This window comes from Cimex lectularius, unplaced genomic scaffold, assembly GCF_000648675.2.
Source record: "Cimex lectularius strain Harlan isolate CLEC.00 unplaced genomic scaffold, Clec_2.1 scaffold363, whole genome shotgun sequence".
Classification (NCBI taxonomy): domain Eukaryota; kingdom Metazoa; phylum Arthropoda; class Insecta; order Hemiptera; family Cimicidae; genus Cimex; species Cimex lectularius.
In genome coordinates, this window is record NW_019394148.1 from 226480 (window position 1) to 254211 (window position 27732).

Genomic DNA, 27732 nt, shown 5'->3' on the forward strand with positions numbered 1-27732 from the left:
ATATAACAATGTAAAAGCAAAACTACGAATACGAAGGAAAAAAGAAGCAAAACAATATGCAAAGTAAGAAAATAGCTTAAAAGAATGTTTCATATAAATATACCAAAAAAAATTCATTATTATTATTATTAAATTTTACAGGCATTTTAATAGACAAGGCCTGACATTTAAACCTTCTATCTTAGGATAAAACCAAATGGTTCCTTAATTAGGATTAAGAATATACTAATTTTTGTTCCATAATTTAAACATTCCCCATAAGCTTGTATGGCCAATAATAATAATGGAGTCAGGTTAGCAACAGTCTCAGCATGAGTATAGGCTCACCATTATCTTTTTATTCTTCCATTCAAGTACTATAAATATACTAATGCTACTTAACATTAATAATAAAACAAAAACACAATAACACTTCCTTTTCTTTATCCTCTTTTTTATTTTTTTATTATATTTATTTTATTTTATTATTTTTTTTTTTTGGAGGGAGCTATCTTTCCTTATTTAAATTACAATTTTGGGCCTTGTAGTTTATTAAAAAGTTCCCATTTATCATTGTTATCATAAATTTTTGTCATTGTAAATTAATATTTTTAAAATATGTGGAGTTTAGTGACCATAATTAATGATTATTTGGATATCGTATGATGCAGCCTGGTGACGTAGGTTTAGAAAAATATTTTCTTTATCGAGCCAATGTTTCGATCTTTATTGAGACTGACACCTCAACACGACACACAATAATGACACATCTACCCAGAAAACAAACACTTTGAGGCCTCAAAATGATCTCAATAAAGGTCAAAACATTGGTACAATAAAGAAAATGTTTTTCTAAACCTATGTCACACCAGACCGCATCTCACGATCTCCAAATAATCATATTTTAAAATTTTATATAAATAACATTAGAAAACATTTACATAAAAATATGTTGTTTTAATATGTAAAAATAAGAGTAGTTTTATGCATAGTTAGTTGAATTATATTCATCTAAAATTTTTAATTAGAAATAATGTAAAGTTAAATATGGAAATATGTACATATACATACACATACAGATGTGCAAATTAAATAATTTATATGATAGGTGGCCCTCGGCTGATCTGACTCTTAAGAGACAGGTCATCCTCACATGATTAAGAATAGGCCATGTGAGGTTGACACACGCTTACTTTTTGGCCTTGTGTCTGGCATGCAAAGTTCTCTTGGTGTGTATGGGTGCAATTACTTGGCTCCATACAGACATCTTGCAGTAATGCACCTGATTTTAGAATTGTGCTTGAGCACAGCGAGTATTTCAGTTTACTGACTGGTACTAAAGTATGTAATGATGTAAAGTTAAAATTGATTGGTGTAAAAAAAAGGAATCAAAAGTTAGGTTATTATAGAAAATAACATAATAATGTTTAAGTGTAAAATATGTAGTGTATCAATTTTTTGAAAAATGTAATAGAAAGTTTTTTTCTCATTATAATATGTTATAGCTTCAACAAAACACTTGAAAAGGATACCATCAATCAAGCGTCAAAACTAATAGTGTATTTTATAATAAATAATGTGCTAATAAACCATTATTCAAAATAAATATTTAATAGAAACCTTAGCATAATTTAACGAAACGATTTATTAAAATTTACTGGTGGTTAATTTTATGCATCAGTGTAGTTTTAAGTCGTCCATGTAGAAGGCGTGGATGATTTTAGTCAAAGTAGAGGTATATGTTTTATATCCATACCCTGAGCTAGATATCATGTAGCTAAGAGGGTTTAAAGCTAGACAAAACCAGGGTGGGCTGAGTCTGTCTCCTTGTAATATACCTCAAATCTTTATTAACTCAGTTGTGTATCCTTGACCTTATCATCCTACTATCTAGGTAGTATTCCAGAAGCTCATTTCTTTAAGAAGTTTATTTTGTGATCTATTTTGTACAAAGCTAGTATTTCCTCTAGCTATGTGGTACAAAATCGAAAAATTATTTGTTTTATTATTATTGTTATTATTTTGTGTGGTGATTAGTGACCGTTAATCGATAATTATTCAGAAATCGTGAGATGGGGTCTAGTGTGNCTCTCAACACGACACGCAAGAATGGCACAATTACACAGAAGACAAACACATTGAGTGAGTAGAAATACTTTGATTGAATATAAAAAATATATTTTGCATTGTATAAATTCACTTTTCCACATCCTAAATGTATTTGTTAAATGTAAACAATGTTTGTTATTGTTCAGGCCCTGAAGATGATCTCAGTCAAGATTGAAACGTTGGCACGATAAAGAAAATGTTTTTCTGAAACCTACATCACACCAGACCGCATCTCACGATTTCTGAATAATTATTATTATTTTACTATGTTTATAAAACTAAATTTATTTCTAAGAGATGCACACGTAAGGTGGCTTTAAGGCTTCAAACTTTATTTACCTTTAAATAAATATTTGCTATTCATTTGGTTGTCACAGGTTATCTATTTTGAAATTCCGCCAAAAAATAACGATTGGTCGATATTTCGATTCGATTCTATCGATGGGAAATTATTTCTCATGGAGTGAACCACTGTCCAAAACATGTCATGTGGTCTCACTGTTGTGTTTGGCTAAATCATGATTTTGACCATTTGGTTCATCCCTCTGGCATGTCTGACTAGGCAAGATTTACAATTTTCTCGCCCTACTATCCTGACTAGGTGAATTGGTGTTTTATGTGAGTATTGCAAAAAGATAAAGTGTTATTAAGTATTGCTTTTTTAAACAGAATACACTTTTTACCCATGTGAGTATTGTTAGCATAAAACATATACCAGGTGGCATAAAAGCCAGTGGTTTAGATGCTATATGTGTTTTTGCTAAAGTTAGCCAGCAAATTGGTCAGATCAAAATGATTTTTTTCTGCTTCTGATCATGAATATTCAGTGACATTTTTTGGACATGATTTTTCAGATTTTAGAACTAATATTTTACAATAATACTGCTGTATTAATTGTATAAATCTAATAAAAACAACAAGAAAATGTTAACAATGTCTCATTTTTGTGTAACTTTTAGGCTTTTTATGCTGTTAAGGTCTGCGACAAAAGATAACCCTTAGTATTTTATCTATATTTACAATTGTTTTTTAAATATTTTTTTAAAATTTGCATTAAATTACAAGTACCTTCAATTGGTAGCGTGCAACGAGATAGGAAATAATGCAAAATTAAAAACAAGAGTGGAGAAAATACTCATTGGTAGTTCTCCAATTGTGCTGAAATTGTGTATGTTTAATTAAAATTAATACTTTTGTCATTGCCACTGCATTGGATATTTCACTCTTTAGTCGGCGAAGACAGTTCGAGGGAATTTGTCGGGATGCGAGTTTTTGTTTGAACGGATTTTCAATCATTGGGAGGGTTTTTGTGATGTTTATGATTTCGGGAACAGATTTCATCTTGAACGAAGGGAATATTTAAGTCTGTATGTACAAAAAGCAGCTACTCAAACATTAGGCAGCATAAAAAGATTAGCAAACCTATGTATCACAGGGGCGATGAGAACAACCCTTACAAATTCACTAGAAATTCTGCTAAACCTACCTTCACTGGAAATATTCATACAAGGAGAGGCTAGGAAAAGCTCATTTAGGCACCAAAAACAATTAAATTGGATAGGAACTAAGGAACTAAATTCGGGCATACTACTATAATTAACAAAATCAGACACCCATTCCTAGAAATGGGGACTGACTATATGATCCCGGAAACATTTTTTACAACATCCTAAAAAGTCTCGATGGACTATAAAGGAGAGGAAGAACACAGGAGGGCATCAGACACAATTATATACAGATGGCTCGAAAACAAACGAAGAACCAGATCAGACATTTACTATACAACCCAAAACATGAGCAATCAAACTCATTAGGGAAGTACACTTCGGTCTTTCAAGCAGAAATACTGCCATCAATGCTTGTGCCCTGGAAAATCTTTTTTTTTGGGGGGGGGTTATGCTGGCATATTACCCATGAAGTTTTCTATTTTCATTTTACTGTCCAGCATGATCGGCCAACCAGGGCCAGGTCCCCGCCGCGCACCCACACCACTCATTCAGCTCCATCATCTTCTAAATTTTCATGGTTGAAGATAATCAAAAAGAAACGTTTATCGACTTTAGAAATCCATAGATTATGTTGAAAGCTGATGGATTGTTGCTTATTAGGACAGATTCTAAGTTTATTGGTTTGGAAATGTTTGGGACTTTGCTCAGATTTTTTAGCAGTTTGTCTCTTTCATTTTCATATTCTGGACATTCAAAAATTATGTGGGAAGGATTTGAAGGGCAATCGCAAGTGGGACAGTTCGGAGACGATGCCAAACCGATTCTCTTCTTGTAGCTACCCCATAGGCCATGATTTGTCTTCAGTCTAAAAATAGTAGAATAGAACTCCTTTGACATTCCTTCTGGGCTATCGCCTTCCGAAAACCATGGTTTTTTCTTGAGCTCAGGGAACAGTGACCTGTAATAATTGCCAACATTTGATGCGTTGTATTTTTCTTGCCACAGATTTCTACAAAACTTTTCCAAAAAGTTTTTCCCGTCATCTTTAGGAATTTTAATGTCAAGGGTTGGACCTGATGTTGCAGCCTCCTTTGCAAGTGCGTCCACTGTTTCATTTTGCCACAAGCCTGCATGCCCTTTCACCCAACACAATGCCACCCTTTTTCCCATGATTTTTGTCTCAAGCATTTTCCTACAGATTTGGGCAAAAATATAGTTCTGGAAAATCTTTAAAGAGGTTACACTGGCAAAAAAATCCTCATAAGATCTGATAGCCAAGCAGCCATGCATGAGCATGTAAAAAATCACATCAAAATTTGTCCGTGAATGCATCTAAAACTCCAAAACCTGGGAAACTCAACAACTTGATGATATTTTGGGTGCCAGGGCCAAATTGGATAGATACTAGACAATTCGGGCATACAATCATAACTAATAACATGCGATGACGAATGCCAAATTCTCCAAAACCTGGGAAAACAACTAATGATGAGAAAGTAGCATAAAGTTGATAGACTTCATGGTTACACTATTTAATAATGTTAAGACAATATTTTATATCTTCTAATATCAGAAATTCTGCTAAACCTACCTCCACTGGGAATATTTATTCTAGGAGATGCTAGGAAAAGCTCATTTAGGCTCCAGAAACAATCAAATTGAATAGGAACTAGTCAATTCAAGCATACAACCATAATTAACAAAATCAGACGCCCATTTTTACAAATGGAGACTTGACTACACGACCCCAAAAGCACTCTTTACAACATCCTACAAAGTCTTGATGGACTATAAAGGACAGGAAGAACACAGGAGGGCATCAGATACAATGATATGGTACACAGATGGCTCCGAAACAAACGAAAAAACTGGGTCGGGTGTTTTTTGTACAAGCCCAAAACATGAGCACTCAAACTCATTAGGGAAGTACACTTCGGTCTTTCGAGTAGAAATACATGCCATCAATCTTGTGCCCTGGAAGATCTTAAAAGAAGTTGCACTGGCAAAAAAAATCCTCATAAGATCTGATAGCCAAGCAGCTATTAAAGCACTAGCAAGTAAAAAATCATATCAAAATTAGTCAGTGAATGCATCCAAAATCTCCAAAACCTGGGGAGACACAACAACCTGATATTTTGGGTGCCTGGGAGGAATTTTGGGTAACGGGAAAGCAGACGGGTCAGAGAAGGACATAGGCCATGAACCTATACTTAAGATAACAAAAACAAATATAGAATCCTCCATCGCAGAATGGATTCAAACTAAACAAAAGGAGAAGTGGATAAACTCTAGCGGTGCTAGACATAGTAAACTTATGATGAAACAACCCTCACCAAGACTGGCAAAATCACTGCTGCAACTGGATAGGGCTAGACTCAGAGGCATCTGAGAAAACGTCTATATAACATGGGCATATACAACGATGATCCAATCTGTAGGGTAATGAGGAGGAGGAAACAGCCACCCACATCATCTTTGAATGCGAAGCAACAGCTCAACGTATGAAAAAACCTAGGGAATGAAATTTTAGCAGTGACAGTCAATAAGAAGGATTGAGTCTATTGCACTGAACTAAGGAACTAGGAAGGCACAATAAGCCACAAGGCTGCATTGCTTGGGGAGAACAAAACCCGCTTCCTAGTATCTTTATCACCATACCATACAGTACCATAAGTCTGTATTTGTATATAAAATAAAACAGAGGATTTTTCATAGGATTAAGGATGGGCAGTGTAGTGGATGATGGAACTGCACATTTCCATTCTGCAATTTCATATCGGTTTAATCATGGTATTGTAAAGCAGCCTTTTATTTTTGAGTGGTAAATCAGAAGTCAAGAAGTTATGCAAAAGCTCTATATTGTGTCATAACTTCTTGATGTTTCAGTTATGGGTGAAAATTCCATGTTAAGTGTATTGATATGTACAGATGCACTTTGTCTACAGCTGGGAGAAGAATTATTTAAATAGACTTGACAGGTGATCTTTTTTACAAAGAGTGAAGATATTAAGGGTGGATTTGTCTGTATTAAATTTTATTCTTGTCACATCAAGACTAGCAGTGTGAAGTTTGTACGTTTTGGGCGGAATGACGGCTATATACACCTTGTACAATGTGGGGATCGTAATGCTACTCTGATTTACGACAGCAAGGATAAGGAAATATGAAGAGCAGGAATTGTTTTTCTGGATAGTCTTGACTCGTAAAGTCCAGTCAGTGAAGTAACTGTGTAGTATGGGATAGTAGATGGAAGGAAGGATGCCTCGAGCATGAAAAGAAGTCCGGGTGCTTCTTACGATAAAAAGCTTGTTGTCGAGAAAGCCCCCAGAACAGTACTGCTCCATCTCAAGGGAGGAGAAAATAATTTCTACCAAGCGATGACTTTGTTGGATTTTAGTGATCGGAGTTTTTATATCGAGAATTAAGGATTAGAAGAGTTATTTTAAATAGAAGTTTTTTAAGGGTAAAAGGTTTGTTTTTTTTTTTTTTTTTTTTTTTTTAAGGAAAATAAAAATCAAGTTTTTGAATGTCCAGCTAGGTCTCCAGATTTTAATATAATTAAAAATGCCTAGGAACATCTTGGACTTTTTCGCATGTTCCAGTAAGAATGGTAAGATGAAATTTTGTCAAGATATTTGTCGCCTCTACGACCTTCCAAATTGGATGCTAACTGGGCTGGAAAAGGTGGAGCTTGTACTAGATATTAGAATTATTTTGTCATTTTAAGTGTTTTTTTAATATTTTATTTATGTTTTATCCTAAAGATGTGTTTTTGTCCCACCTCAAAATTAATATTTAGCACTATTTCCAGAGAGTAATATTTTATTGGCAGCTAATTAACAAGATAATTTAAAATATAACAAACCAAGCCGTTTATTATCAAAAAAATTAATTTAAAAAAATTATATACCCAGAATAGTATGGTATACCATCTTTTTGTCCTGGACCTTATATTTTATTAATTTGAGTTTGAAGTTTACAGTTTTTATTTTACATTTTAGAAATACAATTTAACCTTTTGTTTATCAAATCGATTAGGTTTTTTTGGTCCGATTGACCAAATAACTTATTTTCAATTAATTAATCTTTAATTAAGGCATTGGTTGAGATAAAAATGAAAAATGGCAAAAAGGAGGGGTTGAGATGGGAAGTTGGTGTTCGAGTGGATCGAGGTCACGATAGCTCAAGTGGTAGAGCAGCAGTGTATCTAGCCGAAGATCGTGGGTTCAAATCCTGCTTGTGGCATGACTTTTTATCTCAACCAATACCTTAATTAAAGATTAATCTTTTGCTTATCATTTAAAATAAGTGCCTAAGATCCCTCCTCAGCATTCAAAAGTATCCTGGGTACCTAGAAGAGAGGAGAGAAAAACCAGGGAATAGAAGACACATAAGTAAGGACTAAAATTAGTCAAACAGAGAATGAGGATGGTTTTGTTTCAATATAATTTAAATTAAAGAAGGTGTGAGTTGAACGAGACAAGTCATATGCAGCAAACTCGAGGGGACAGGAAAAAGGTATCGGCGTTCCGCCGGATTTTCCTCATGGGCAGCCAAGACCATCCTGCATCAAGTGATAAGGATGAGTCCCAGAAGGGGATTTGTGGCTGTAACGAGGAAATTTTCCACAGGCTCGGGAGGCGAATTCAGTCTGGTAGGCCTAAGGAGAGGGCAGCGGTTTGTCAGATTTGCCTCCTGTGCAGTTGAAGCCAGAATCCTGGACAGGACTTCAAGGCTGAAAAAGACAACTTTTCCACCATCTAGGGTGAGAAGGAGTCAGGGGAATCTGCCAGAGGTTACTCTCAGGGAAATGAGTACCAGTAGCCACCTGAAGCTATAGTTTTCTGTGTGTGACTTGAACGATGTTTTTTTCCATTTTTCTTCAGTTTTAAGTAGCATAGAACTCAGATTTATTTATTTATTATTATTATTTTTATTTAATTAATTTATTTTTTAATAAAAGTGTGAATTCTTTTGGTATGATTTGAGGAGTATTTTTATTTTATTTTTTTTTTGTACACAAAACCAACCCTTCGTGGGGTCATCTAGAGATTAAGGGTGAGTTAGAATCTTTAAATTTGTGTTTTCCTCTCTTTTCTGTGCAGGGGAGTTTTAATTTCATTTATTTTTTCGTTCTGTTTTAATAAATAGAATGACTGGTACTCAACTTTGTTTTTTTGACCTACACACATTTCCACTGAACGAGGGTATGCTTTTGTTGTTAAATTTTGGGCTGTTACATACTTTTGTCACAGGAAAACAATATCGAACTGAGTTGAAACTAAACTTTCAAACTTATTTACTTATGAAGCTTAAAACTTATTATTTTCCAAAATTATTTTAAACATTTACAGCTACTTATTTAGAAATCGTGAGATGCGGTCTGGTGTGATGTAGGTTTCAGAAAAACATTTTCTTTATCGTGCCAACGTTTCAAGCTTTATTGATATCATCTACAGGGCTCAAAGTGTGCACTCTCAACACGATACACAAGACTGGAACAATTACGCAAAAAAAACAAACACTTTGAGTGAGTAGAAATACTTTGATTGAATATAAAAAAGGATTTTTTTGCATTGTATAAATTCACCTTTTTCCTACATCCTACATGTATTTGTTAAATTTAAACAATGTTCTTAAATCCCAAGTCCTGAAGATGATCTCAATAAAGATCGAAACGTTGGCACGATAAAGAAAATGTTTTTCTGAAACCTACATCACACCAGACCGCATCTCATGATTTCTAAATAAATATCGATTAACGGTCACTAATCACCACACATTTACAGCTAGTTTGATATATCGAAAATATATTGAAATTTGACGAGTCAGGATGGAAAATCCGGTGGTTACCAATGGTACGCCACATTTGACCCAGGCGTTAATGCAGCCTCCTTTATCTTCTTTATCACCTGTAAGTAAATTTTTGCCTTATTAATAACCAATGAATGATGAATTATTGATATTTGCAGGGTACTTTGCAAAGGTTGAATTCCACCTCAGAACCGTCAAACCCACATGAAGATGTAGTTCCTTTGGCGCCGTCCGGTGCCAATGTTGAAATAGGCCCGACTCCGAAAATTCAGTAAGTTTTCTCGCCTTAAAATAACGTACATTTCATACATAGTATATACATTATATAAAATATGTAATGAATAAAATATTTAGGAATGTTGTCTGTACGGTGAACCTTGATTGCAATCTTGACCTGCAGAAGATTAACTTCAGGACGAGAAACTCTGAATACAACCCTAAGAGGTTCTGCGGTGTCGTGATGCGACTGGTGAACCCGAGGTCGACCGCTCTTATATTCAGCTCCGGTAAGATAGTAGTGACTGGTGTCAAACACGAAGAGCATGCTGTACTGGCTTGTCGAAAGTACGCGAGAATCATACAAAAACTTGGTTTTCCTGTGAGTTTTATTTTTTCTTTAAACAGCCCAATTAATTTGTAACAATAATTATTAAACTATTGTTTTAGGTTAAATTTATCAATTTTAAAATTCATAATATGGTCGCAACGTGCGATCTTAGATTTCCATTGAGGCTGGAGAACCTTCACCAAATACATGGACAATTTAGCAGGTATTAAAACAATACTTCATCATCTGTATCGATTTAAAATAGATTGGAACCTTTCTTAACGAGCATAATTTGTTCCCGAATCTTACTCGTAATGCGAAACACTCGTTCAGTGAAATTATTTTTTTCAATAGGATGTAAACTAGGATAATGCATTCCATTCTGAAAAAAATACTCAAAGAAATTTATAATAATGTATGTAATTTATTATTTATAATATATCTTTTTTTTTTTGTTTTTTTACAAGAAAGTTGTCTGTAGATATTTGTTTTTTTCCTATGCTTCAAAATTTGGCAAAAATGAGACCGCATTATTACTACTTGTCTGGGCTAATCGTAAATTTTTTTTTTTTTTAAATCGGTTTTCAAATGAGTTAGTTGAACAATAATTATAAATTTATATATCCTGTAATAAAAAATTGCTCTTAATTAAATAGAGCCCTGAGGAGGGCATCAAATACAGCCAAAAACTCGCCATCAAAAACCAATTTTTTTACCTTCATGGCTTCATCCCTGATCTCCTAGCTTTATTATTTATCATTGAAGACCAATACCATACTCATCAGTTATCAATATTGATTAAATCTATTATTGACCACTCAACATGATTATTTTAATCCCATTATGAAGAATAAGTACAAATGTTTGTTTAAAACTTACAAATTATCTATTTGTAGTGGATAAATGATAACACCAAGATGCTTTTTTTTTTGTAAATTAATATATTTCTTGTTTAAAAACCTGTAAGTTTTTTTGCAGCTATGAGCCAGAACTTTTTCCTGCTTTAATTTACAGAATGGTAAAACCGAGGATAGTCATATTGATTTTTGTCAACGGGAAGCTTGTCGTAACAGGTAAAACAGTCCTAATACATAATTCTTTTATCATTTTATTATTGTTCCAATTTTCTTTTCCCCCGATCAGGAGCGAAAAACCGAAGCGATATCCACGAAGGCCTGGACAATATGTTCCCAATCCTAAAGAGTTTTCGGAAGCAGTAGCACCACATTGCGTATGGGCGAATACAGTTTTGAAAAAATTTTACCCTCTTCAGATTTTAACTGTTTAAATGTTTTTTCTTTAAAGAACAAAAAACATGTTTTATTGACCAATTTGAATTATTTGGTGTAAAAAATGTACTGTAATATAATGTTATATTATTTAATTTATTTGTTTGATAACTTTTATTTTTTATTTTAAAACCAAAAAAGACAGTTTTTACTAATTGTAATCACAATAAGTATAACCACTTTGATTTGTGAAATAGTTTTAATTATTCCTTTTAGACTGAACAATTCTATATTATCCTAAGTTTTATATATGTATTTTTCTAAAGTTTATTGAAAGTAATAAAAAAGTTTTTTTTTTATTTTCTGTTAGTAATATGGGTGCCTCGAAGCCTTCATCAGCCCACTGAAAAGCTTGGCCTGAAGGGGGGGGGATTGACAATTTTATTAAAAAACAAACAAACTCCAAAATATAGGACGGGGCGTCGGTGGCCGCAACGGTTCAGGCGTTGACACGGCGCTCATCACTGTAAGGTAAAGGCCCCCCTGCATTCGAACCCGACATACTTACAAACGATTTTTTTTTTAAAAACACCGGCACCCTGATGATTTATATGACCTCTGCTGTAGCGAACCCTCATAAAATAAAAAAAATAAATAAAAGCTCCAAAAAAATATAAATAAAAATTAAAAAACAGCTAACCGCCACTTGCAAAAGAGACGAAAACATTTATCAGACTTTTACAATTTGATCCATGTATAAAAAAAACACTCTCAACACGACACACTAGGATGGCACAATTACACAGAAGACAAACACTTTGAGCCCTGAAGATGATCTCAACAAAGATCGAAACGTTGGCACGATAAAGAAAATGTTTTTCTGAAACCTACATCATACCCGACCGCATCTCACGATATCTGAATAAGTATAAAAAAAAGAAAAAAAAATCCTCCAAGCCTGGTCCATATGCGCGAAGTGTCATATTTGCTGAAAAATAAACCTGAAGTAAGAATTTATTTTTATTAGGTTTCGTGGTCCACCGTGGTCGACCAATAAATACTTTTCCAATTAATTAAGGTTTTGGTTGAGATAAAAAAGCCAGTGTCGCAAGGGGGATTCGAACCCACGACCTTTGGCTAAATACGACACTGCTCTACCACTTGAGCTATCGCGTCTTTTATCCACTTGGGCACCAACTTCTCATCTCAACCCCACCTTTTGAATTGTACCTCCTTTTTGCCATTTTTCAAGTGTGGAGTGGATCGAAATCACGATAGCTCAAGTGGTAGAGCAGCGGCTTATTTAGCCAAAGGTCATGGGTTAGAAGCCCGCTTGTGACACTGACTTTTTATCTCAACCAAAACCTTAATTAATTGAAAATATAGTAAGAATTTTTATTTTACGATTTTCATTGTTTTCTTGTCGAAATCCTCACACATTGATCCATAAGTTTCTATCTAATATGTTTTTGCAAGGCATATTTTTTTTCTGACAAGACTTAACTAATTAAAATTTAGCTAAAAAATAAAATAAAAGTTTAAATTTTAAGATTTTTGCCTTTTGTGGCCCATTCTTAGGCTGTTCAGGCTGGGTTGGGTTAGGTTAGGATTTTGAGGAAAACTTCCCCAAGACCCTGCAATCCCAATAAAAGCACGACCCTGCCATGTCAGTCAAGTCTTTTGTGTACATCATCTATAATACACATACAAAAAAATAAAACTTTAAATTCCAAGATTTATGCGTTCTCAGGCTGTTTAGGCTGGGTTGGGTTAGGTTAGGAATGTGAGGGAAACTTCCCCAAGACACCAATATTTTAAGTAAAAAGCATGGTGCTGCCATGTCAGCCAAGCTTTTACATACATCATCCATTGCATAGACAAAATAAAAGTTTAAATTATAAGATTTATATCTTTTTTATGGCCCAGTCTTACGCTGTTTAGACTGGATTAGGTTAGGTTAGGCAATAAGATATATGTAGGATTTGGTTACATATCCAAGATAAAATGTTTTTCAGTGAAGCAGAGAAATTATGTAAATGTGAAACATGAGTTTTAACTGCCTTTTGGCCCAGTTTTATTTCCTTTAAAAATGTATCCCACTGACGCTCCCCTTTTGAGTATTTTTTTTCTTTAATTGAACCTCTTGTAACCATATAATGGTGTTCCTTACAAACTACTTCTTTTTCTGTTTTCTTCTGCTGGGTTGGTCAGCCTGAGGTTGGGTAGATCAAATAATCAGTTTTGACCAAATTACATGTACATCCCTTGAAGACCATATAGAAAAATCTCCCAATATAATTATTTTGTATATATAATTATACTAGAAATGTCAGATACCTATGCTTGGTCTTCGGATGCTTTAGTTTTTTACTATCTTCAATGTTGAGTCTTTGTGCATCTTATACAGAACCAATATACAAGATGACGAAACGCTGAAATGCAGCTGACAGACCAACCTAGCAAGGAGGCATACCAAAATGTTAGGAAAAGATAGAAATTAGTTACGTGTTCCTGAAGTGCCATGGTACCAAAGGTATCAGCTGCAATATTATATTTTAGACTGTTTGCAACCATTGACATTTTTAAAACAAAAGCTTAAGAAGAAGTTAAGCAACTGTACAAAAAAATGGGTCTATAATGGTTTTATTGATCAGTTTTGGTTGGTCCAACGCACCATCAACAGTGTTGGTTCTTTGTGCATCCAATATTGAGGAAAGTGAAAAGCTGAAACGCTTCTGACAGACCAATCCTCTGAGGATAGGCAGACCAAAATGTTCAGAAAAGACAAAAATTAGTTAAGAGCTCCTGAAGTGTGATGGTGCCAAAGGTATCAGCTGCAATATTATATTTTAGATTGTTTGCAACCATTGACATTTTTAAAACAGAAGCTTAAAAGAAAGTTAAGAAACTGTATAGAAACATGGGTCTATACTGTTTATACTGATCAACTTTTGCCTGCTTATACCGGCAGCGTTGGTCGGTTAGATATGCCATCTTCAGTGTTGATTTTTTGTGTCTATTTACTCAGACCCAACATTGAAGATGGTGAACAGCTGAGATGTGTCTAATAAGGAAGCATATTAAAATGTTAAGAAAAGACAAATTAGTTACGAGCTCTTGAAGTGCCATGGTACCAAAGGTATCAGCTGCAATATTATATTGAAGACTAGATAAGATTAATTACCTAATAAGCCATTACTGTTTGTAACTGTTGAAATTTTTAAAACAGAAGACGAATAAAAAGTTAAGGGAGTATACAGAAAAATATGGTTATTACCATAATGGTTTTACTGATCAGTTTTGGTCGGTTCAAATTGGACTGTCCAATGCACCATCATCAGTGGTTCTTTGTGCATCCAATATTAAGGATAGTAAAAAGCTGAAATGCATTATAGTGCCATGGTGCCAAAGATGTATCAGCTGCAAAATTATATTGTCGACTATTTGGAACTTTTGCCTTTTTTTCTTGCTCAGACCTAACGCTGAAGTTGGTGAAAAGCGTGTGACGACCCCACCCAGAAAGGATAAGCAGACCAAAAAGATCGGCAACGACCAAACCTCGCATACAACACGAGATTCTTACAGATGGTAAATAGGTCTAGTTAGATGAATTGGTTTAACTCGCATCATCAAAGATGGTTCATAATGAGCACGTGTTTTGTTTTCCGAACATGTCTTTAGTTTGTTAGTTCGTCTTTTGTTACATAAAGCTTAGTCTGATAAGGAATCGAATAAGAGTCGGCTGAACAAGCGCCCACATCGTCTTTCTCGTTAGACAATTATATTTTGAGGGTCTAGGGCTTCGGAAAGATAAAGCAGCCGTTGAGGTTCACTTGTATAAATGTTGATGTGGGCGAAAGGGAAGCCCCGGTCCAAAAAGAAGAAATGTGCTGCAGGAGCATTTGCTCGAGCACCACCCGTGCCTTATCTTCTAGAGCCCTGTTTTTAAATAATGGCTTCGTGTCGTTTACCGCACTCGTTTCCGGCTTACAGGGGTGGACTTTCCGCCACCAACACGGGCCACAAGTGCCCTCGAAATACATCATCGCTGACAGGAGGAAAATCGAAGAGTCGTGATGGCCGGTTAACTACGGGCATCACCCCCGGCGATCGTCGAGGGGAGATTCATCTGTTTTATTTTTATTTAACGCCATTTCCGCGGTGTCGTTATTTGTTTGAGCCGAGCCGGGGAAGAGGCATTTGCAAATAAGGCCGATAATGAGGCGGTTTCGTTTTGGGGTTGACACCGCTACTGGGGTGAAAAAGAGCGAAATCAGCATCAAAGTGAAACGACGTCCGTCTGCAAATTGCCGACCTTTCCGCCCGCCCCGTGACTTTCACGGCAACCTCACTAATTGACGTCGACGGTTAGGCAAATTGACACTTTTTGCACACGAGGCCAAAAACCGCCCATGATGTGTACCATTATTTTATGTTACGAGGGGAACGGGTGACGGCAGATCGACCGCAGCTGTTACGTCCATGACGATTGGCACTGTTTATTATATTTTTTTGCCGATTGTAAAACAAAGAAATTACATAAATTAAATTGGTTCACGCTTTTGGTAATAAATACTGTTATCACATACGTCGACCCATAAATACACACCCTTGTTTCATTAATTTTTTTACCCGTTTACATGTTACTTATGACATCAAATCGGTCAGTATTTCTTTTATTATTTAATAAATTCACTAATTTCGTGGTCCGCTTGACCAATTAATACATTATAATTAATTAAGGTTTTTAGTTGAGATGAAAAAAAGTTAATGGCACGAGCGGGATTCGAACCCACGATCTTCGGCTAGATACGCCGCTGCTCTACCACTTGAGCTATCGTNGTGAATGTGGTGGTTTCGGGATGAGATGGCATGTCAGCTGTGAAAACCTGGTACAGTGTAGGGGCCAGAACGCTACCCTGAGGGGATGGAATTTTATAAATTACATCTGATTTGTTGGCTAGTGGTGTTGGATCTTTGACTTTGGAAAAAAATTGTGTTTTGTGTTCTACCCACAGGGACACCTTCTTTGTGGGCCCAGGCAAAGTCCGACCACCAACCCTGGTGCCTTGGGATTATCAATGATGGAGGTAAAATTCCCATTACTTTCCCTATCCTTCCTTACCCCTTGCTTTTCCCGGCCAACCTCTACTTTGGCAGAGGCTTCCTGGGTTACTGAACCCGCACCCCGTGCATCAGTGGGGGTTCGTATAAACTCCCGAGTGGGTGATCAGTCACCTAAAAAATAATACTGAACCACGGGAGAAGAGTATCCAAGAGGCTCTACTATTTGACTCGTGGTGGTCGTGGTTTGTAAACATGTTGTACCTTAGCTCGAGGGTACCGGCCAACCGGAGCCGGAGATAGAATGTCTTCTCTATCTCTCCGGGGTGGTGAAAGGCACGGCTGAAATGTACCGGAAACCACGAATAACTCGAAAACGGTTGAGCATTCGGGCAAAGTAGAAGGTGACCAATTGAAAGCTTATTAAAATTTAATATCGATTGCTAAAGTGAGCCGCTCCAGGATTATTTCATCGCTGCACAGCTCAATTTGAAGTTTTCGTAAAAAGTTAAAAAATTAACAAGTTCTCTAATTTTTGAATTTACTGGTGAATGACTGAATCTAGGAAAACATTTACAAACTTAACTTGCTCAGCGTACAATTTTCTAAAAATGAGTCTTAGCTCAGGTCTGTGATTTAAAAGGCTGTGAAAATATGCATTTTCAAAGTTGGCCATTTTTTCGTGCAACAACCAGGTGGTCGGTTTGGTGGACAGTGAATTTAGTCAGATACTGGGCTGCACCAAGGATTGCGGAAGTCTTGGTTATATAGAATATCTTGAGAATTAAGCAGCCTGGCTATTCTTTAGAACAGCTTTATTCTCTTTGTAGGTCGGACCCTTGGGATCAGTGGACCGTCTCCCGATTACCCCGGTTCGCGGTGGGCGTGCGCCGTTCCGTGATGGGTGTGCGAAAGGAAGCAGGTGGACACGCCCAGGGGTGGATTGTTGTCCCTCGAACGGGTCGCCGAAGCGGAAGAAATCGCCTCGATTTTACCGTGAGGTCCTTTGTTTCCAGGGGGTCCGAAACAATAATAGGTCGCGCGGGGGTCCTTGCAGGAAATCGAGTTTTGAGGAAAAGGGACAACGGCACCACCCCGCCGAGTCTCCCCCGACTGGGAATCAATCCAACGGTTTTCATTTGTCTTTCCGAACACTGGTTCAATATTATAAAACAAATAATAATAATATTAAGACGACTAAACACACAAAAATATCTCTCGTAAATATCCTAAGTACATCTAAGTAAGGAACTTAAGACGTTTGATCATCGACTTACATGAGGTCCCCAACGTCAATGATAAAACTAAAAAGGACAATGGTGAATATCCCAAATTTAATCCGCCCCCCCAACATGAGCAGTTACACAAATACATGGATTTAAAATGATTTAGGTAAAATATGGAAGCTTGAAAGATAAACAGGCAAAGTGACCACATACAACGGAATTGTTGGTGTCCTCCTCTGCTTCTTTGCAAAATCTGCACCGTCTTGGGTAATGCCAGTCTTCTTTAATGTCCGTTTAGTTTGCAATGTCAGTTTTTTCTGTTTCCTTTGATTCAACAATTCTACCATTTCTTTCCTTCGGAAATTTGTTAGGAGGTTCTCGGATTATTTGTGTCCTATGAGTGAGTTCCACTGTTCCTCATTTTCTTTTTATCCTTTTGTCTGAAGTACTCATTCATAGTGTGACTTCCTATGCCAAAGAACGGTACGGCTCCTATCATTGGTATAGCAGTCCCTTTTCTTGCAAGGGTGTCTGCTTTCTCGTTGCCTTCTACTCCCACCTGTACTGGGACCCAGCAGAGGCTGACTTTGTTCTGCGTACCTAATATGTTTAGTTGGTTTTGCAGTTCAACACCATCTTTCAACTGATTGAGCTTAGTGCTTTGATGGCTGCTTGGCTACCTGACATGATAGCTACGTTCTTGTTTTTGTACCCTTTATTCAAATTGAATTGAAGAAGAAGAAGAAGAAGAAAAATAACTTTATTATGGGACTGGTGTCCTCTAAGAATAATTTACATGAGATAAAATAAAGGAAGTACCTTCTATGAAGTTACAAATTAAAAAAAAGAGAAATCTTTGCACAATGTATGCCAGTAAGGCAGGCCAGAAGAGAAAATTACGAGAATATTAAACAAAAATAATAAATGTTATCGTGAGGTCTCTGCTTTGAGGGAGAGGAGGTGATTATAAAGATGGGATTTAAAGGAGGAAAAGGAGGCAGCGTGACGAATAGGAAGGGGAAGGGAGTTCCAGAGTTTAGGGGCTCGGATCAGAAAGGATCTTTCGAAGGTATGGGTTGTATATTGCGGAAGGACAAGGTCGATTGGGCATGAGCGGGTCTTACGAGTGTATTGTGAGGAGTTGAATTGGATGATGTAAGGAGGACGACGAGTGTGGATGGACTGGAAAAGAAAGCAACGTAGGAAATACTGTTCACGGAAGGAGGGGAATAGCCAGGAAAGTTGGGAATACAACCCCGACACTCGGGATCCCCGTGGGGTGCCGTACATAAATCTTACGCAACAATTCAAAATACGCTTCAATCGCGCGTTCTCCCTCTCCGAGAGACCACCGTATGCCAAACAGCTATAATCGAAGAAGGGAAGTATAAGGGAAGATACAAGGAGTTTGCGGGTGGAGAAAGGTAAGAGAAGCCAGGACCGACGGAACAGGCTGAGGGAGGCGATGGAATGGCGGAAAATTTGGGAAATGTGGGAATGCCAGGAAAGGTTTTGGTCAAAGACTACTCCTAGGTTTTTAACCGAGGAGCAGAAGAGGATGGGGTGGTTATTTAGCATGAGAGGTGGGATGCTGGGGAGGGAATTGAGGAGTTGCCTGGACCCATAATTATGGCGGTGGATTTGGACGGATTGAGGACTAGGGAATTTTTATGGGCCCATTCGTTGATGGAGTTTAGGTCTTTTTGGATCTTGAGAATGGCCGAGTGAAGATCGGAAGGGTGGAAGTATATGTATAATTGGGAGTCATCCGCATATAGGTGATAGTTACAGGACTGGATGGAGTCGGGCAGATCATTGATATAAATGGAAAAAAGGATAGGAGAGCTGCTAGAGCCTCGGGGCACCCCAGATTTTAGAGGGAGGAAGGAGGAGGTAAGGCCATTGGGAAGGGAAACAGCTTGGTGGCGATTGGTAAGGTAGGAGTGGAACCAACGGATGGTGCTGGCGGAGAAGGAAAAACATTCGAGTTTATTCAGGAGAGAAGAGTGAGGGACAGAATCGAAGGCTTTAGAAAAATCAAGAAGGACAAGTATAGTAACTTTCCGTTGGTCCATTGCTAAGTGGAGGTCACTGGTAATTTTTATTAGTGCTGATTGGGCAGAATATCCTTGGCGGAAGCCAGATTGGAGGGGGTTGAGAAGATGGGACTGTTCAAGGTGCCTGGAGACTTGTGCTTGGACTAATCTTTCTAGGGGCTTGGACAGGTTTGAGAGGATGGAAATGGGACGGTAGTCTGTAGAGGAGGATGGGTTGGGGGTTTTATTGACAGGGTGGACAAGGGCTTTTTGCCAGGCTGTCGGAAAAATGGAGTTTTGGAGTGAGTAGTTATAGATGTGAAGTAGAACAGGTAGTAATATAGGGAGGCAGAGTTTAAGAAAATGGATAGGGATTCCATCAACTCCAATGGCATTGGAGTGGGATTTGGTTATGGCTCAAGGACTTCGGCTGGGGTTAGATAGGAGAAATAGAAGTTAGACGGACTGAATGATGGTGCAGAGGGATTGGGAATGGGGACAGGCATTGATGAAGAAGAGTTGGGCGAGACAAAGTGGGAGTTTAATTCTTCAGGGGAGACAGGATAGGAAGATGGTGAGTTGGGTGGGCGACATAAGCCAATGTTACAAAGGAGCTTCCATTTTGCTCTAGGATCAGGACTGGTGGAGAGTGCCTCTTGGTAATGAAGGGCTTTGGCCCGACGGATATAGGATTGGGTTTTATTGCAAAGGGCTCAGAAGGAAGAGTGGTCTCTTGTACAATTGAATACATCTCTCGATTGCGGAGACCTCAGCTTGGAAGATACTGGTGTATTGCCCATGGGTTCTGGGTATTTGGTTCCAGGACCGAATATTCCTACCACTCTACATTCTTGTGTTCTAGATCCATCGGTGCACATCGCAACATCGACATCAGTTCATGTCTTGGAGCCATGAGTATTGGATGGTCATTCATTATTGTTGCTACCTCTCCATTTTAGTTTTATTACTGTTGGATCTCTTTAATAATATTAATAATAGTTTTCTGTGATATCCTCATTATCATGTGGGGGATTAATCCTAGTACCATTTCCATACCAACTGTGGGACATGTTCTCATCGCTCCCGTTATACAGATATTCCCAAGTCTCTGTATTTTTGTGAGTTCTATAATTTATTATAAATGGTGGATCTTTTCTGAGGTATTTGAAACAGCTAAGAGCTTAACGACAATCTGGCGGCATCTGCTTGGAGAAACAATTGACTCATGTCGTCAACGTGGTGTCATCTGCATTGAAAGCTACCAAAACATTAGGCAGAATATAAAGACCGGCAAAGCTATGACACAAAGGGAATGAAAACAACACTCTCAATTGCGCTAGAAACACTGCTAAACCTCCATTGGAAAATATTTATACGAGATGCTAGGAAAAATTCATTTAGGTCCAGAAATATATAAACTTAATCACATCGGGCAATCCTTGTTGCAACCCAGTATCTGACTAAATACACTGCCCATAAAAAAACCGACCAGCTGGGAACTAAACAGTGCACACAACAATCAAGCAGACACACATTTTAAGAAATGGTGACTGACTACATGTCTACTACTATACTCTCTTTAGATTACAAAAGAGAAGAAGAATTCAGAAGGAAATCAGATACAAAGAAGTGATATACAGATGCTCCCAAAACATATAAAGGAACCGGACCTGGCGTTTTTTGTACAAGCACAGAACATGAACAGTCATACTCATTAGGGAAATGCAACTCGTTCTTTCAAGCTGAAATGCATGCCCTCAATGCTTATTCTTTAGGAAATCTAAAAATAGGTTATACTGGTAAAAAAAATTAGCATGTAAAAAAAGACATTAAATTTAGTCCTAACAGATGATATCTTGGGTACCAGGACACGAAGGAATTTTAGAAATGTTAGGTAAATGAAAAAGCAGTACTTCTGACCAGAGGAGGATCTGCAAGATCATATATAGGCCATGAACCTACATTTGGGATAACAAAAACCACAGACTGGATCTAAAAAAGTCAAAAGATGTGGATAAATTCTAGGAGATCTAGACAAATTACGTAAAACAACCCTCACCAAGACTGGCAAACTCACTTCTACCATTAGAAAACATCNCCACGATCTTCGGCTAAATACGCCGCTACTCTACCACGCTGGCCACGGAGAGCTTTAGTGAAGATATACTTCATTTTTACTTATTAAATTCACTAGTTTTCGTGGTCCGCTTGACCAATTAATACCTTTCAATTAATTAATCTTTATGTAAGGTTTTGGTTGAGATAAAAAATGGCAAAAAGGAGGGAAAATTAAAAAGGTCAAGTTGAGATGGGAAGTTAGTGTCCAAGTGGATCGAGGTCACGATAGCGCAAGTGGTAGAGCAGCGTCGTATCTAGCCGATGGTCGTGGGTTCGAATCCCGCTCGTGACACTGACTTTTTTTATCTCAACCAAAATCTTACATAAAGATTAATTAATTGAAAAGAATTTATTTGGTCAAGCGGACCACGAAACCTGATAAACTTAGTTATATTCTTTGCTTGGATCAGATGTGTTGTTCTGATCCTGTAGAATTTAAAGTTCGAATTATAGCTTAATAAGATTATTGATTATTGATTCTTAGGCATTTTCACTATAAGATCGAATTTTTACGATGGGACAAAATATATATTATTATATACAGATGTATTACAGATACCATTCGACGGTTGTCCAAATGGTCCGTGATTACAAAGCGATTCGTAAAACGGATAAAACAGAGTCGACGGGGGGTGGTTTATTTAGGAGTAGCATGTACCCTCCCCCGATCAGCGGGACACCTTCGCCGTCCGTACTGCTACGTGTTATTTGCCATAGGAATGAGAAAAAAAGCGAAAACAATGGGTTAATCAAAGTTTTGTGTTGGTCCACATCTGTCGGTCCGCCCCTCGATACGCCACGACTGTGGACCCCCGCGGCGTCGCTTCTTTATTAAAAACTTGTCCACATCTCGTTTCTCGCATGATGCCGACCCCCTCGTTTATACACCCGCTATTAGCCACCCCCGAGCTTTTTATCCTTTGTGAAAATACAAATACAAAAAGGGAAAAAAATCCCCCTTGATTGGTTTATTTCTATTGTAGCGTTTGTTACTGTAACAAGCGGAGCACGTCTCATTTGTAAATAACCGTGAAAAGGCTACAGATCGAGATTAAATCCGTTTGATCTGGTCGTTATTTCTAATTCCTTTTACCAACAGCTCGACGAAGATGAACAATAAAATAAATAGCACACTCCAATCACCTTCGACACTAATCTCAACACACCCTCGAAATCTATTCTATAGCAATAGAACTAGAATTTTAAAAGACATAAGAACTTTCGAACCGATATCTGATGCAAAAAAAAAATTCTTTATCTAAAGCAGCGTTTAAACACTTTGACCAGAACATCTCAATAAATGATTTTCACACAAATTTGTATTTTGGATTTTTTGGGGATCAAAAAAAAAACTAATATCAACTTGATCCCGTTCAACATGAGTTCACCGACTCACAGACAAACACCCAGCATCAAATCAAGAAAACTTTGATAAATTTTTACACTTTAGGTTAAAACTTTCCGATGACCTACCGCATGTTGTCAAGTGTCGTATGCTGAACAATAATATATGTGAATATTATGAGCGCAAATCATAAATGAACATAATTTTATTAGTCTAAAACAAATGAAAATTACAATAATAAATTTTAAGAAATTTTTCTTAGGTAAATGGTTTAGGCGTTGATGCTCTTCTCTGTAAGGCAAAGATCCAGGGTTCGAATCCAGCGGCCCTGCATTACAAATGGGCTTCTTTTCAAAAATACCGGCACCCTGAGGTTTGATATAAATAAAAAAAAATTATTGTTAAAAAAAGAGGAAGGATAAAAGGATAAAAGGAAAGAAAGAGGGGAAAAGGAAGTAAGGATAAAAGTTACAAATGGTGTAGGAGGGGGGTTAAGGATTATGTTGTAACGAATTAGAAAATGTAACCACTCATGTTGATCGTGTGACTGAAATTATAAAACTGAAGAGATTTTCAAATATCGTAGAAACGAAGTACGATAAATCTGTGTGGTGATTAGTGACCGTTAGTCGATAATTATTTAGAAATCGTGAGATGCGGTCTGTGTGATGTAGGTTTCAGAAAAACATTTTCTTTATCGTACCAACGTTTTGATCTTTATTGAGATCATCTTCAGTGCTCAAGGTGTGTTGGGCACTCTCAACACGACACGCACGAATGGCACAATTACACAGAAGACAAACACTTTGAGCCCTGAAGATGATCTCAATAAAGATCGAAACGTTGGCACGATAAAGAAAATCTTTTTCTGAAACCTACATCACACCAGACCGCATCTCACGATTTCTAAATAAGTACGATAAATCGTAGAATTCACAAAAAAATAAATAAATAAAAATAATAATAATAATACACATTAAATGAGTAAGATACGCATCATAGGAACGTAAACACACTAACATGGTGTTTAGAAATGTAAACAAAGCCCAATGTTTCAATTTATACTGTACACATACAACCGAGTAACAAAATTACAGATACACCGAGAATTAATTACTGTGATTTTTTAATGTAATGGGTTTGTACTACAAATATTTATTCAAAACACATGAAATAAATATTTTTCTTCATTAAACTTTAATTTTTCAGTAAATAAGGGAAAAAATTATTAAAGTACTAAAATTAAACGATTTTGTCTGCGACAAAATTATAGACACACGGGATAAAATCAATTTAAAATAAGGTTATAATATTTTGTGGCATTACCACTCAGTTTTATTATTTCCAGTAATCTTTCTGGAATGGTTTTGTACAAATTTTGAATAAAATCTTGAGGCAAATTATCCCAGGCAGTGGTGAAAGCTGTTTTAAGTTCGTCGACAGAGTTGTACTGCTTAATGTCTTGATATACCATCCTCGAAAATTTTCCCCATACATTTTCTATAATGTTCAAGTCTGGTGGGAGAGCAGGCCATTCAAGTTTTTCAATGCTGTTCTGGAAAACCATTCTTTAACAATTTTTGCTTTGTGTATGGGTGCGTTGTCCTGCTGGAATATTGGAGTCCCTTCGCATAAATCGCTGAAACTAGTTTTTTCTTTGTCCAGTAATTTCTTGTAATATTCCGAATTGACTTTTTTTGGAAGAAAACAAAGATTCCCTTTTTTCTAAATTCACTAATTTCGTGGTCCGCTTGACCAATTAATATCTTACAATTAATTAAGGTTTTTAGTTGAGATAAAAAAGTGGAAAATGCCAAAAAGGAGGGAAAATTCAAAAGGTGGGGTTGAGATGGGAGGTTAGTGTCCGAGTAGATCGTAGTCCCGATAGCTCAAGTGGTAGAGCAGCGGCGTATCTAACCGAACATCGTGGGTTCTAATCCCGCTCGTGCCATTGACTTTTTTATCTCAACTAAAAACCTTAATTAATTCCCTTTTTTATTACACCCAATACACCCCCAAATCATCAAAGATCCACCACCCATTTGGCGCCGTGAAAATTTTTTTTCTTCTTTAGTTAGATCATGAAAGTAGTATGCGTATCCATCCGGGCCGTCAAAATTGAATTTTTTTTCGTCAGAAAAAAAACTTTTTGCCAATAATCTTCATTTTCCAAATTTGGTTTTCAGCAAATTTGACACGTGCTAGTTTGTGGTGAGGTTTCAGAGCTGCTTTGCGTTTCAGTTTTCTTCGGACTATGTTTTCAGCTTTTTTAAGGTATCTCTGAACAGTTCGAACAGAAACATTAACACCTGCCTTTTCTGCGATGGCTTTTTCAGTCGAAAAGCTGTTTGAAGCAACGCGCGATTTGTCTCTTCTGGTCAAGAAAGGAGGTCTTCCAGAGCTATGCCCTCTTCCGTAGTCTTCACCTAGTCGTGTTATCTTCGATAACGATGAAAAATTTCGTTTTATGCGTCGGGCGATATCTCGGCAGCTCCTTCCATCTTTATTGAACAGGTGAATCAACCGGCGCTCCTCATCAGAAAATCTTCTTCCTTTGGGCATTTTAAAATAACTTTGAATTGCTCCAAATGAACTTACAGTAATCACTTTACTAAGGCACGGTACAGTGAATACTGAATAAACCATTGGAGTTATAAAATAAACGTAAACAAAATGTGTGTCTATAATTCTGTCGCTAAATCAAAACAATACTGTTTATTGAGATGTACATTTGTATAAGATTATCAGATCAAGCCATTTCCAGAGTTAATTTTCTTTTAATATCATGAACAATATTCTAATGGCAAAAGAAATCATTTTTGACTGTTGAAATCGTGATTTTTTAATGTGTCTATAATTTTGTCACTCGATGTACTTTGGCTAACTTGCAAGTAAAATTTGGAGAAAATCTAACATTGAATTTCCTACTTCCAGGGGGCCTACTATCAGTAAAGCAAGGACTTTTTAAAAATATTTTTCGGCCTAGTATCACCAAAATTATTTAATTGAAATTTGGGATCCATGTCCCGTAGCCTCATCTGGTAAGTGATTTAAAATATACTTGTGAAATAGCCCATGAATACCAAAACCTGGGAAAAAATATCAAATTAACAATTTCAACACACTAGAGAGGAAAAAACAAGCAGACAATCTAACTAGAGACCATTATAGGCCTATTACCTAATTGTAATACAAGTTTAGCCATAGAAATATCCCAGATCTATAGAAAACAAAAGGAGAAATGGGTGTAGTCAAGAGGTGCCATAATGATGAAGACAGTGGAATGCTAAGAAGCCAAGGGAGTTGTATTACCCAAGTGTTGTATATGGTAAGGTGGCACCCTTCGTGGGAGGTGTCGAATTTCAGATCTTTGCCAAAGACTGGGGATTTTCCACATCCACGAGCAGTCCGCAATTCCATCAAGCGAATGGTGCCGCGGAGGCCGCTTTTAAGATCGCAAAAACTCTATTAAAAAAACAAGGATAATCTGGCTTTAGCCCTACTAACATACCGCAATACCCCATTAGGGAATGGGCTTACTCCAGCGGAAATGCTGTATGGCAGAAAATTGAGGGACAACCTCCCATCCATTCAGCATGTGGGAGTTAAACCTCCAGTAAATTTAGCCAAAGCTGAAGAAAGATATAGAAGGCAATACAAAATACATCAAGACAAAAGACATGGAGCAAAGGACCTGAGCCAGCTACAGTGTGGTGAGTTTGTTTGGATCACAGATCTGAAACGCCATGGGATGATCGTCAAAGTAATGAATCAACGATCCTATTTAATGCAGACATCAATGAGTACAGTAAGAAGGAATCGCTTCAATCTAATTCCTGCGCCATATCTCAACCAAACCCCAGAACAACTCACACCGCCTGAGGAAAATCAACAAGAGGGAGTTAAAGCCAAAACATCTGCACCAGACCCTTCAACTGAAAGCAGCCCACTATTACCTGATCCTGATCATCCAGTACAAAACGATACACCGGCCAAACAATCGACACCTACACGGCCCAGACTATCGGAGCAAACGGAGGACAACAGGAGATTCGGAAGTCAGATGACTACACGCTCTGGCAGAATTGGAATAATCCTAGATGGCACATGCAGATTCTGCAAAGAGGCAGAAGAGACACCAACACATCTACTAACAAACTGGGGAGGTACACTAGCCCGCAGGAGGAAATGTTTTGGGATGTACAATATGACCAGAAGAAGAGCTTCAACCATTGAAACCGGGCCTATTAATCAAGTTCCTTGATGAAATAGGACTCACCGATGTGCTTTAGGCAGAGCACGAGGGATACAACAGCTCTTAAAGGGCGCAGTATACTATACCATGAAACTATATCTACATGTTCGGCCTAAAGGTGACCATTCACGATCACTCCAAATGAAACCGCGCCGAGCAGTATAGTTCCATTTGGAATGCCTGAAATTGGAGGGGGCATTCACAGCCAGTCGCTCCGATCGTCATCTAGTGAATGACTTTCTCAAAATGGATGACGATCTCTCGTGCTACGCTGCTATTTGTTTATATATAAAAAGCAAAAAACCGAAGAGGAAATGGTGTAAGAATTGGCTTCTGAACAGAACCTCTTAAATACCCACATCGATTTGATGAAAGATCTTTCCTTTGAACCCGCTGATTGGAGGAACTATTTAAGGATGGATGAAACGTCTTATTTATATTTACTCCAGCTTATTACCCCCTTGATTAGAAAACAAAAGGCAGTCATGCGAGAAATCATCACTCCAAATGAAAGTTTGGCAGCCACATTACGATTTCTGCAGGGATGAACTACAAAGAACTT

At 37.2% G+C, this 27732-nt stretch overlaps 1 protein-coding gene across 2 annotated transcripts; it reads left to right on the forward strand.

The window, feature by feature from the left end:
* Positions 1 to 2535: 2535 nt before the first annotated feature.
* On the forward strand, positions 2536 to 11217 carry LOC106666513 (TATA-box-binding protein 2-like). 2 transcript variants are annotated; one of them, XM_014393767.2, is made up of 7 exons: positions 2536 to 2706; positions 9326 to 9450; positions 9509 to 9621; positions 9705 to 9948; positions 10017 to 10120; positions 10876 to 10970; positions 11041 to 11217. In XM_014393767.2, exons 2-7 carry the CDS (start codon positions 9370 to 9372, stop codon positions 11115 to 11117), a joined length of 714 nt encoding a protein of 237 aa, XP_014249253.1. In that variant the 5' UTR covers positions 2536 to 2706; positions 9326 to 9369; the 3' UTR covers positions 11118 to 11217. The 2 variants fall into 2 exon arrangements, with proteins under 2 accessions (XP_014249253.1, XP_024085730.1); XM_024229962.1 differs by lacking the exon at positions 2536 to 2706 and adding an exon at positions 7077 to 7220.
* Positions 11218 to 27732: the final 16515 nt, after the last annotated feature.